The 12,180-nt window shown below is 34.2% G+C and overlaps 2 protein-coding genes across 2 annotated transcripts; one reads left to right on the top strand and one right to left on the bottom strand.

The window, feature by feature from the left end:
* Positions 1 to 1,122: 1,122 nt before the first annotated feature.
* On the top strand, positions 1,123 to 3,771 carry LOC21400679 (protein ABHD17B). The gene is made up of 5 exons (XM_010113362.2): positions 1,123 to 1,691; positions 2,285 to 2,321; positions 2,449 to 2,685; positions 2,798 to 2,845; positions 3,045 to 3,771. The coding sequence occupies exons 1-5, from the start codon at positions 1,390 to 1,392 to the stop codon at positions 3,525 to 3,527; spliced, it is 1,107 nt and encodes a 368-aa protein (XP_010111664.1). The 5' UTR covers positions 1,123 to 1,389; the 3' UTR covers positions 3,528 to 3,771.
* Positions 3,772 to 3,904: 133 nt separating this feature from the next.
* LOC21400678 (glycerol-3-phosphate dehydrogenase [NAD(+)]) lies at positions 3,905 to 7,460 on the bottom strand. Its single transcript, XM_024175553.1, has 11 exons — positions 7,323 to 7,460; positions 6,855 to 6,931; positions 6,680 to 6,752; positions 6,343 to 6,560; positions 6,147 to 6,254; positions 5,781 to 5,844; positions 5,662 to 5,699; positions 5,452 to 5,572; positions 4,950 to 5,004; positions 4,820 to 4,868; positions 3,905 to 4,418 (listed from the first exon to the last, which is right to left on the bottom strand). Exons 1-11 carry the CDS (start codon positions 7,447 to 7,449, stop codon positions 4,245 to 4,247), a joined length of 1,104 nt encoding a protein of 367 aa, XP_024031321.1. The 5' UTR covers positions 7,450 to 7,460; the 3' UTR covers positions 3,905 to 4,244.
* Between the last annotated feature and the right edge of the window lie 4,720 nt (positions 7,461 to 12,180).

Here is a 12,180-nt window from a genome sequence, read left to right as displayed (position 1 = left end):
CTATCATGCTATTCATATTTTAAGTTTCTAATCTATTGATCCATCAATATCATCCTCCTAACTAAACATACCATTAGTTTCTGATGTAGCTTGAAAGTATACGAGAAATACACACACAATAAAAAAAAAAAAGAAAAAAAGAAAAGGATTACAACCTTCTAACATTCGTTGATTCACTTAGAATGCTTTATAATAGACCATTTACTAATTTGTAGCTTACTTTGTTGATTTATTCACAAATGTCAAAAAAAAAAAATCACTCATTGATTCTAGAAATGTCAAGAATAATCTAAAAAATTTAGAATCAAAACCCTGAATGATGGTTTTATCAATCAAACTCTTGAAATAAAGTATATTCTTCACGGAGTCAAAAGTTACAGCAATTTTTATTCGAAAGCAAATATAATTCCTAAAGCAAAAATAATCCTTAATTTAAAATCATAATAATACTAAGATAAAGAACAAAAAATGATGCTAATAAAAATATAACAATAATATCTAAGAGATTTTCAATAATGCCTCTACATCAGCTTTTCAAGAGTTTTTTTTTTTCATTTGACCATATATTTTGATTTCTGCAATATTATTGGGAGAGAAATATAATTCTTACACATGGTATTTTGATTTGTCCAATATTTTTGGGAGAAATATGAAACTTTTTTAAGAAGTCTCATATCCTAACAGCATGATCCCCAATTTTACTTTTTATTTTATTATTTTATTTTTAATTTAATATGATTACAAATAAATAACGACTAAAAATTTTATTTTACAAAACTAACCTCAATCTAACTAACTTTAGAAGTGCAAAAGAAGAACAGATATGAGGGAATATAACTTGTAAGAACATAATTTAGAACCGACAAGCGTTGAGTCTTCTGTTCCTTTTTTCTTTTTCTTTTTTCCTTCATAATTTTACGTAGAATTCCCATATCGCTAGCTAGAAAATTTCATTTCCCTACCCCGGAAGCTGGTGACTTGTGACCCAAGTGAAATTGAGTAAAGCTCTCTCTCTCTCTCTCTCTCTCAATTCCACAGAAACCCAATTTCAACTTTTTGAAGTTGCTCAATACCCACCAGATTCAAGAGTCAACCAAAAAAAAAAAAAAAAAAAAAAAAAAAAAACAAAAACAAAAACAAACAAACTTCACACTCTTCCTTTATCTTTTGCTTAAAAAGTTATAAATCTTCTGGAAAAAGAGAGTGAACTCAAAAAAAAAAAAAAAAAAAAAAAAGAGAGCAGAAATGTTGATCCCAGTTAAAGTTTCTCTTCTCTGAGATTGTCAAAGTAGTTTTATTTTATTCGTTTTCATCATTTATAATTTCCCAGTACAGAGAGAGAGAGAGAAAGAGAGAGAGAGAGAGAAAGACTGAATTATCATTTCTATTATGGGTGGGGTGACGTCATCAATGGCGGCCAAGTTCGCGTTCTTCCCTCCGAACCCACCGTCGTACAAGCTGGTAACCGACGACCGGACGGGCCTGTTGCTGCTGAGCCCTTTCCCTCACAGGGAAAACGTGGAGGTCCTGAAGCTTCCGACGCGGCGGGGGACGGAGATTGTGGCCGTCTACATTCGGCACCCCATGGCCACCTCCACTCTCCTCTACTCTCACGGCAACGCCGCCGATCTGGGCCAGATGTACGAGCTCTTCATCGAGTTGAGCATCCACTTGCGTGTTAATCTCATGGGGTAATAATCCCCCCTTTTTTTTTCCTTTTCTTTTTGGCATCTGGGTTTTTGGTAATATGGAGTTCTTGAGCTGTTTTGAGATTGTTTCTGTACCAAAGTGCTGGTTTTTATATCTGGGTTTTTTAAAATTATTATTTTTGTTGGGATATTGGATTTGTTTACTGAGAACTTACTGGTGGAATCAGAAATGATAAAAGTGTGAGTGATCAGCAAGAAAGATAATGAATTTGGAGAGGTGAAATGTTTGTGATGCTCAAGTTGATCTATTCTAGTGTCTTGTTGGCAAATCTAGATGAACTAGTTTCAGATAATTGCGACTAGAGAAAGTTTTTGGTTCAAAGATTTTGATGTCTACTAATCGATTGACGTCATCAGAACTAGGAATTGGGATTGTTTCTTTTGACTATTATGACTGAACATGCGTCATAACATTCTATTAAGTACTTGGTTCAAGTTGTTGTGTATAATTGGCAAATGTCACTTCTAATGAAGTTTTTTGGAAAAAAGTTGCTTGTTTAAGAAATTGTGTGACAAACGGAGAGGGGAAAAAAAAATTGTTTTCTCTTACTCGCCCGTCATGTACTTTTTTGCAGGTACGACTATTCTGGGTATGGCCAATCATCTGGCAAGGTACATTGGAGAGCTTTGAACTTTTTTTTTTCCTTTTCTTTTGATGTACAATTTCCTTGTTTCTTGTATTTTGTTTGTGCTGAGAGCATCATTTATGGTCTACACCATTTCTGTGATGTGATTGCAGCCAAGTGAGCAAAACACATATGCAGACATTGAAGCTGCATACAAGTGCCTTGAAGAAAGCTATGGAACAAGGCAGGAAGATATAATCCTCTATGGCCAATCTGTTGGAAGTGGCCCAACTTTGGATCTTGCTTCTAGGCTTCCTCAGCTAAGAGCTGTCGTTCTGCACAGTCCGATTCTCTCCGGTTTGCGAGTCATGTATCCTGTAAAGCGTACATACTGGTTTGACATTTACAAGGTAAACTGTAAACATTAGAATTTTCAGTTTTCTTGCTTATTGTTCTGGCTTTGATAAACTTTGCAGCCTACTAATTCTAATTGCTTGCTTTGTGTTGGTACTTACTCTGCAGAATATTGACAAAATTCCACTAGTTAACTGTCCTGTTCTTATAATTCATGTAAGTACTTTTTTTAAATTAATTTTTCGGAACTTCTATGCCATTGGATTTGCACCGGTACTGTCTGTTTCTGATTGTCAAAATCATATTACTAATTAAACGAATGGATTGCAATGATGATCTGACGGCATAAAATTGTGATTTTTGTACTCTACCGCAGAATTTTCCTAATTCTTCTACTTATTGTATCTTTCAATAGGGCACTTCAGATGAGGTTGTTGATTGTTCCCATGGGAAGCAACTCTGGGAACTGTGTAAAGAGAAGTATGAACCACTATGGCTTAAAGGAGGGAACCATTGTAATTTAGAGCAATACCCTGAGTACATTAGGCATCTTAAGAAATTTATATCAACTGTTGAGAAATCTCCTTCCCAGAGATACAGTTCTAGGAGAAGCACGGACCAATATGAGCAGCCGCGGAAGAGTACAGATGTGTTTGAAGTTTCAAGGAAGAGTACTGATAGAAGAGAAAAGCCACGGCAGAGCACTGACAGGCCTGAGAAACTGAAGAACCAATTCAGCAATGCTGATAAGTTAGAAAAGTTAAGGATGTCGTTTGATCATATCGAAAGGTCTCGGAGAAGTGTGGATTGCCATGAGAAGTCGCGAAAAAGCATTGACCACCAATTGGAGAGAGCAAGGAAGAGTGTTGATCGTTTGGATAGAATAAGAACTGGGTAATTCTTCTTTTTCTTAGTCATATATATCCAACCTCATATGTAAAACTTAAGCTTGGGTTTGTTGTTGTGGGGAAAAAATATATATATTTGGGTCTTTCATCTAATTTATGGTCTTCTTCCGGCTGTGTAATTCGGCTTGTGGCAGTTCTTTAATAACTATGGTATGAAATGAGAAAGGGTTTGATGTTATTCATTTCAGAAATACGAGGAAAAATGAGTAAAGAAAACATTGGTACATGAAGTCAATGTGTCATTGTATATTCCCACTTGAAACAAATTCGACATTTATCAATGCGTTCGGTGTTCCGGTTGCGTGAGTGGCTTCCTCAAGTAATCACATATCCTTCTCACCATCTATCCAAGAACTTGATTACAATTTCTTTACTTAGTCTCAGCTAATTTAAATTGGAGAATATATTGGAAATCTATAGTCGTCTTTAATTATATCAAAGCTTATTTAAATAACATGCATTGATTATTTTGCCTTCGCATGCTGCATGAAAACGGAGGATTACAATTCTAACGTGTTAATTTTAGATGCCTTCATGGGCAAGAAAGAGCTTTTCTAATCCTTTGGATCCTGCAATACAACTTCTGAACATGTTGCTGACTGGTGTGAACCAATGGTTGTTTCTTTCTTAAGAAAATTACTTATATTAACTGTACCACGGTGTTATTTTTTTTCCCCCTTGTTTCCATGAACAGTCAAAAAAGAGCATTAGGTAGATTTTTCTACAAGAGATAGTTTCGGTATGCGCTCACTGTGTTCAACTATGGCTGAGGGTGGGAGACGGCCAACGCAGATCTCATGCACTGTTGCAAAGAGTGGAAATAACTCTAACCATCCTCGGTGGCTCAGAACCTCATAAACCTCTCTTGCTGTTGAGACACCCTGCACAAAAAGAGAGGATGTATCGATCGTCACATGGTTGGCCAAAAGAAATATATAGGAAAATTCTTTAGTAGCCTTAAAAAAATAAATATTTTACTGGTACTATACGATTACGAATCGTCAAATTTTCATTAAATTCTGTTAAGTTTTCATATTTTGCTTCCTATAAGATATGGTTGTAACGTGACCTTACATTAAAAAATAGCGCAACACCATTAACGAGTACGCTACCCCAAAATTCTCCATACATATCAACCAAAGTACGTAAAAAAAAATTAAATAAGATCTTGTTCTGAAAAAAATAGTTTCTTATTTTGATCAATCAAAGGTGCAGGAAGAATTAATTGAAGAATGCATTTGTTTGGTTGTTAGAGGAGCATAGTTGCGTAATACACATATACCTGTAATTTCTGGCCCTGCAACATTTCTGCTTCTAGCTCATCAAATGATCTGCAGATAAACAGGGGAATTTATTTAACACGTTATACTCAAAACGTTTACAAGATTATGAAGCAAGCGGCTGGGTTTAACCTTTTCCCTCCATTCCTTGCGAAAGCATCAGCTACTTTCCTGTTTCTTCCTCCCACTGCCAAGTGAAATTTGGCAAGTAAGAAAGAAAAAACAATGATCGTGCTTAGAGTTGATTCTGTTTTTATTTTTTACGTTTTTCGAAAAAAAAAATCAAAGCGTTTTTAAAACGGTGTTTCGCGCAATAAAGACAAAAAACAGAAATGAAAACAATGTTTTAGTTTAGTGTAAAATGAGAGAGAAATGAAAAACGATTTTTAGTCGTTTTTCATTTTTTGTTTTCATTTTCTCCTCTCTCGAGTAGAGAGAGAAAGAGAGACATTAATGGGTTTTTTTACACTGAAAACAATCCCTTGATAAAACTATCAAATGCATTTTCAAAAATAATTTCTGTCAGAGATTGAAAACGTTTTCATTTTTATTTTCATACAAAAAAAAATCATTTTGAAACGAATTCCAAACGCGTCTAATAAAATAAGATAAAGAAATCCGTATGCTTTCTTACAGCATGTTGTTATGAGATCCGCTACACCACAGCTCTCAAAGAAGGTGCTGTCCTTAACGGACGAAAACAACATTTTGGAGAACGCCTTCATCTCTCTCAGACCGATTCTCATTATTGCAGCCTAATCATTCAAGTAAAATAGTAAAAAAACGAAATAGAAAAGGCAAACAGTTACTGGTTTAAAAGGTTAATAGAATGGTTTGAACTTACCTTTGTGTTATTTCCCATCTCCAATCCATCTACAAAACCTGTTCATATGTTGATTAATTAATCCTCAGTTGCATATGAGACTTGAGAACAAAAGGTTAATATATCTTACAAAATCCTACCTGCTGCTATGGCCACAACATTTTTCAGAGTCCCACATAATTCCACTCCTTCCACATCTTGGACCTGTTAATTTCATATGCCACAAAAAGGGTATTAACTACTAAGAAAACATGTCTTCAGAATCTATGTAAATGATTAAACGAGACACTGTGGGATCTCCTTTCAAGGAATCCCTATATATGTCAATTAATCATATATGTCCACTCCTTCCATCCAGGCTAATGTTTTAATCTCAAACTATTAAAAAAAAAAAAAAAAAAAAAAAAAAAACTTATTGTGGTCATCATCATGAATTATAATTAGCATTTTCAAAATAATAAAGCAATTTTAATTATAATTTGCAACAGTAATTTTGTTACACTCACAGCTGTGACTATGAAATAGGGAGTGCTAAACAGTTGAACCCATTTCTCTGCAATCTCTCTGCTTTCTCTGTATCCAACCGTCGCTTCACTAAATTTCTCAACAGCAATCTAACAAAAGAAACAACTCTTTAACATTCCATAAAAATACATAACCAAAAAACACAAAAGAAAAAAAAAAGAATTGGTCGAAGCATACCTCATTGGCAATGTTTGCCCCCATGAGAACACAACAATTAAGGCCCAATTGTTGAGAGATGAGTGTGGAGATCATGCATGGGCCTTCCATTTTGACCTCCATTCCTTTGATGAGAGAAATAGCCTCCACATCTCCTTTAATCTTCCCCACAAGTCTTTTGCAAATTCCCTCCATGAATTGATGTGGGGTCACAAACACCAACATGTTTGCGTCCTTCTCCCCCCCCCCCCCCCCCAAAAAAAAAAAAAAAAAAAAAAAAAAAAAGCTCATTACTTTCAAGATTGTGAACAATTTTGCAAATTTACCGTACCATAAAAACACAAGAACATAGATCTACCAGCGTTTTCAAGATCTGGGTCAGCAATAACATTTTTGCCAAGCTTTATACCAGGTAGATATTTAACATTTTCCTGTTTGAATAAGATGGGGAAAAAATATTAGTTACAATGAATATAAAATACATTATAATAAGGAATATGATTAATGATTATTGTCAATTCATAGGATTTTACATTGGTTCGGTTGATAACATCCGTGAGCTTTTCTCCACTTGGTAATGTCTCCTCAAACACCCACATCCGTACTTCATCTGAATTTTCATTGGAAAAGAAAAACACCTCCAATTAAAAAGGATATTCCAATGTTCAATAAACAAAAAGGCTATTAGTGGCAGTGAACGAAACAAAATAAACAGAATTTTTCAAAAGGATGTATAAATCAGGTGAACAGGAAAACTCGCCAATTCAATTTTATTTTTCATTGTTTAGGGAAAAAAACAACAAAAAAAAAAACAACAAAACTTCCTTGTTCCATTTGTTGATGAAAAGTCTCTAGATTTTCTGAGGAACCAAACGGAGAATTCACAAACAATAAGCCGAAAGCGACAGCAACCCAATTTTCAATTTCATCACATTGGCATGCAAACAGAAAATAAAAGAAAAAAGAAAACCATAACAAAAAGAGAAGATTTATATACATACCATGGAAAGAGGGAAGGGTGAGGGTGTTAGAGGCAATGAGCTTGGCGGCGACGCTTCCCCAGTTGCCGCTTCCGACGACCGTGACTCTGGATTTTGAAGGAGCTTCTTCCTCCATGGAAGGAGCCATGATAGAGAAAGAGAAAGAGAGAAGGAAAGATGAAGAAACGAGAAGAAGAAGAAAGAATAAGCGAATGTGTGTGTGTGTGAATAAATATATAAATATAGTATATATATATATAGAGAGAGAGAGAGAGAGAGAGAGAGGCGTTAAGAGTAAGAAGAAAAAGAAGAAGAAGAAGGGAAGTTCCGTGGTCGTGGCGTGGTTGGGGGCGGAGATGCCATACACGTTTCGTCACTTACTATGTCTTCCTTGGCGACCTCCTCTATATCTCCCTCCCTCCCTTTAAAATCTACCATCGACATATCTTTTTTATTTTTATTATTTTTTCGTTTCTTTGTATATATCATCAACATCCTTCATATACTACTATCACGATTCACGTGATGTGAGTTTTTATGTAAAACTTAGGAAATTCTAGCTTAATCCATTTATATAATTATAAGAAAATTTCTAAAATACGACATTATAGAGCAAGTTTTTTTGTAGTAATTTGTTAAATTTTAATTTAAGGTGTGAAATTTTGTCATACAGCGTAATTATTTCTACTTATTTATTGAAAGAGAAAAAATAAAAGCGGCAATTTGTATTAGTGGGTCGTGTTTGTATTAATTCATTTATTAATCATGTCAGAAAACATCAATTCAAACACGACTTGTTTATTAAACGTGTCAAAAATATCAATCTAAACACGACTCATTTATTAATTGTATTAATCGTGTCAATCCGTATAACCCGTTTACATTAATATATTAAATAAATAACTAATATATAATAATGACTTATTTAACATAGTCAAGGTAAGTTTAACATGTTTATTAGTCAATTTATCTTTTCCTTTAAGAAAAATAAATGAATTTTACCTATAAATATTAAAATTCACATTATTTGTATTTAATATGATATAAACTTTCATGTTATATCACATATGACACATATAGTCAATTCGTGTCAATTCGTGTCACTTCGTGTTAGGATGTCAACCTTAACTCAACTCATTTATTAATCGTGTTAATCATGTCAACCCGATTATGACTCAAACTCATTTATAGTAAACCTAAATCTGCTAATTTCGTACTGATTTTAAATCGTGTTGTCACGTCGCTACCTAGATTGCCAACCTATAGGAAAAATACTCAATCTTGTATGCTTTGTTATTTATTTATTTATTTATTCCCAGTTCAAACTTCAAAATATTTCTGTTCAAATTCAATTCTTTTTTTTTTGTGTGTGGTAAACTGGTAATCTATTCAGATTAGTCGCTTACTAATACTTGTATTTAATATCATAATCCGGTTTTAAAACATGAATATAATAATAGAATAACTAGAAAGAAAATTCCGACATCAACAGACTAGGGTGAATTCAGAAATAAATGCCTGTTGCCGTGGACGAAATATTTGGGCCTATGCTCTCGCTCATCGTGTTGAAGCAAGTATAATTTAGCCCCAAAAAATAAAAAATAAAAAAAGTTTAAGCAAGCATAGAGCTTTAATTTCCATCTTTAATATTCCCTCAACGTAATATTATGTATATGTGTATATATATATATATATATATATATCATATATATAATATATTTAGAGATAGAGAACAAACAGTTCAAACAGCCTCATTCGAGTAAAGCTTCAATTTTGACAAACAGAAAATGAGATTATATTAATTAAAGTTTTCACTTGACATAGTTGTTATGCTTATATTCCAAGGAAATTTTAGGACTACTTTTATGAGGCAACAGGCACATCGCGGAATATTAGGGGCGTAAAAAATGAGATCGAACTCGACGAATTCGCCTGAGCCGAGCCAATCCTATCCCAATATAGTGTTGAATTATATATATTGTACATATGCCAAACTCGCACTGTGCGGGTCGGGTGACGGGCCAGATAACTTGAACCTGAACAAGGCTAACCCAGCCGAATCAAGTAGAGTAAGTAATCCCTAATTTCCTTTCCTTCTCTCACATCTCTCTCGAGACCTCGACATTATTTTCATACTTTAGTTTCTCACAGACTCACACCACGCCACTCTCTTTCTTCTTCGTTCTCTTTATCTCATTCTTAGTTCTCACTCAATGCCGCTCTCTCTTTCTTCTCAGTTCTCAGATTCACCTTTCGGAGGTTCTCAATTCTCAACCACTGGTGATCTCGTCCGCGAAGAACTCGCCTCCTCCAGTCCCCTCTCTCGACAGGTAGGCCTTTTGTTCTTATTTTCAATTTTAATTGAATCAATTTGGACTTAGATATGTCACTTTTCTTTTTTTCCTTTTGATTTTGGATTTAGGGTTTAAATACAGTCGATGTTTGTTCTTATTTTTAATCTTGATTCAATCAATTTGGACTTAGATCTGTCACCTTTCATTTTTTTCGTTTTGATTTTGGATTTAGGGTTTAAATATAGTTGATGTTTTTAGCTTTTGTTGGTTACTCATTTTTTGTTTCCAGATAGTCTTTACTCTCATTTTTTGTTGGTTTCTGATTTTTTCTTTCCGATCGAACTGTTTCAAGAAGATCGAGGAAGAAGAGTGAAGACACATTAAGAACTGTTTTTTTCCCGCTAGCCTTTTATAACCTAGCGGGAGACCATGGGAGTGACACACAGGCCTGCCCAATTAATTTCAGGCCCAAATCGACCAACCTGCAAAATCAATATAGGTGTTGTGGCCCAAATTTCTCTCACCTCGACTAGGGTAGCTCGGCCCAAAAGACAGGTCCAACCCAAGCCTACCCGAGTTACACCCCTACCGAATATGCAAGATATCGGCTGGGACCAAGTTAGCGACCATTCCGACAAAAGAATTTGGGACTTAAATGTCGTCTTGTTGTGCTTAAACGACAACAATTTTTTTTCCTTCAAAAAACGACATGTCATCTCAACATATAAACGATCAACTTTACAACAACAAACTTCATGTCGTTTCTAATAAATGGCTTTGACAGCAATTTATTAACAATACAACGACAAGTTGTTAAGTTGGTTAAACGATGGAAAAACGGAACTATTTACTACAGCCTCGTTCATTTTACTGTTTTGAGTTTTTAATTTTAGGTTTCTACAGTAAAAAGCTCTCAGAAAATGTCACATCTAACTTTTTCTGCTACAGTGAAAAGCTCTTATAAAATGTAACATCTCAGCTCGAATTGAAAACTCGAATCCGCGTGGTTTCATTAATTAAACTACATACACTTTTTACAAATTTTTCTTTCTTTTTTTTGACAAAAAAAATAGAAACTTCCAAAATAAAACGACGCCCAGACGATAAAAAGCTTTAAACCTCAAATGATAATTTTTTTTTAATGAACGACATTAAACTTTTTTTAACCAACGGCGGCCAGATCATGTTTCACCTAGGCGTGCGAAAACTATAAACTTTGAACGGCATATCGTTTTATGCATAAATATTAATTCTTTCACCCTAAGATATGACGTTTTTCTAGACAACAAAAAACTTTAAAAAGGACGTAATTATTTTTAATCAAAGTTTGTCAATTAAATTATGATGGGATCGAAAAACATCTATGTGTGTGTTTTGCTTTAAAAGAAACAAGTACAACAGGCTTCAAACAAAAAACTGAACGACGTTTGTGGAAGGACAGAGTAATTTGCAACAATACGACATGTCTCGATTGTATACATACAAAAACAACAGTCGTTAAATAGAAAACGACATATCGTATCGTCATGTGTGACCTACTTTTGGAAGACGAACTACTAATCCACATATCCTTTTAACAAACAACAGTACACCTCACGCGCATGTCGTTTCTAATCGTCAAGAAGCTATCAAACAACAAACGAGGTCGTTTTGGCAAAAATGTGTTTTGAGGCAAGCAATGTGTTTTCCCAACTAGAGATAATGACTATATCAAACAGTTCGCTTTTCGTTCTTTTACTATCGAATTATGCCCCTTATTAGGACACCATTAAGTAATATATTAATTAAACGAGTTTATTTGTGATGCTTTTCTTGGCCTTACAATGTAGACAAGATCCAGTGTTAGTTTACCAATCCATCCTAAAAGCTTAAGCTATTAGGAGGTGGACCAATAATAGTTTTATACTTTAACACTCCTCATCACGTGTGGGCTGGACAATGAGCAATCGTGTGGGTAAATTAATTGGAAAGCCTAACATGTGAATATTTAAGCCCGGGATATATTAAAGACCCAACACGTGATGACCATTTAAATGGGGATAAAGAGTGCAATTACGGGGATTTGAACTCATGACCTCCCACTCTGATACCATATTAGTTTATCAATCCACCCCAAAAACTTAAGCTATTAGAAAGTGAACGAATAATAATTTTATATTTTAACATCTAGATCATTATTACAAGCCAATGCCAAACAGTAGTCACGCTTACACGAAATTCTTTCAATTAAGGCAAAGTGGGTTAATTTGCACAGTATTAATTATGGACTGTTTAAAATTATGAAATAGTGCTGGGGGACCATACTATATTAATTAGTTTATCATCATTAGACCTATTATTAATAAATTAACAGCAAAAAGCGTATGCTAAAGTGAATCTGCACTGTGAAACTTTGCCTTTTGCAACATGCATATGGCAACGCAATGTGGCATGACCACAAACAAGTACATATAGGAAGGACTTATTATAATAGTATTTTAATGAAATATATATATATATATGAAATGCCTCTATTTATGTGACTGATTCAACGAAAAATATTATAATTATTATATATAAATATACAAGATATGTGATAAATTATA

The sequence above is a fragment of the Morus notabilis genome, unplaced genomic scaffold (assembly GCF_000414095.1).
Source record: "Morus notabilis unplaced genomic scaffold, ASM41409v2 Scaffold168, whole genome shotgun sequence".
Taxonomy (NCBI): domain Eukaryota; kingdom Viridiplantae; phylum Streptophyta; class Magnoliopsida; order Rosales; family Moraceae; genus Morus; species Morus notabilis.
The sequence above is the reverse complement of the archived record's forward strand: the minus strand, read 5'-3'. Positions and strand labels throughout refer to the sequence as shown.

Bases quoted from the DNA above. Each gene is read 5' to 3' on its own strand.
- LOC21400679 (XM_010113362.2), top strand. From the start codon at position 1,390: ATGGGTGGGGTGACGTCATCAATGGCGGCCAAGTTCGCGTTCTTCCCT. The intron at 2,322-2,448 runs GTACATTGGAGA...ATGTGATTGCAG, and splicing joins ATGGCCAATCATCTGGCAAG to CCAAGTGAGCAAAACACATA. The intron at 2,846-3,044 runs GTAAGTACTTTT...ATCTTTCAATAG, and splicing joins GTCCTGTTCTTATAATTCAT to GGCACTTCAGATGAGGTTGT.
- LOC21400678 (XM_024175553.1), bottom strand. From the start codon at position 7,449: ATGGCTCCTTCCATGGAGGAAGAAGCTCCTTCAAAATCCAGAGTCACG. The intron at 6,255-6,342 runs GTATGCTTCGAC...TTCTTTTGTTAG, and splicing joins GGGCAAACATTGCCAATGAG to ATTGCTGTTGAGAAATTTAG. The intron at 5,573-5,661 runs GTAAGTTCAAAC...TTGAATGATTAG, and splicing joins AGATGGGAAATAACACAAAG to GCTGCAATAATGAGAATCGG.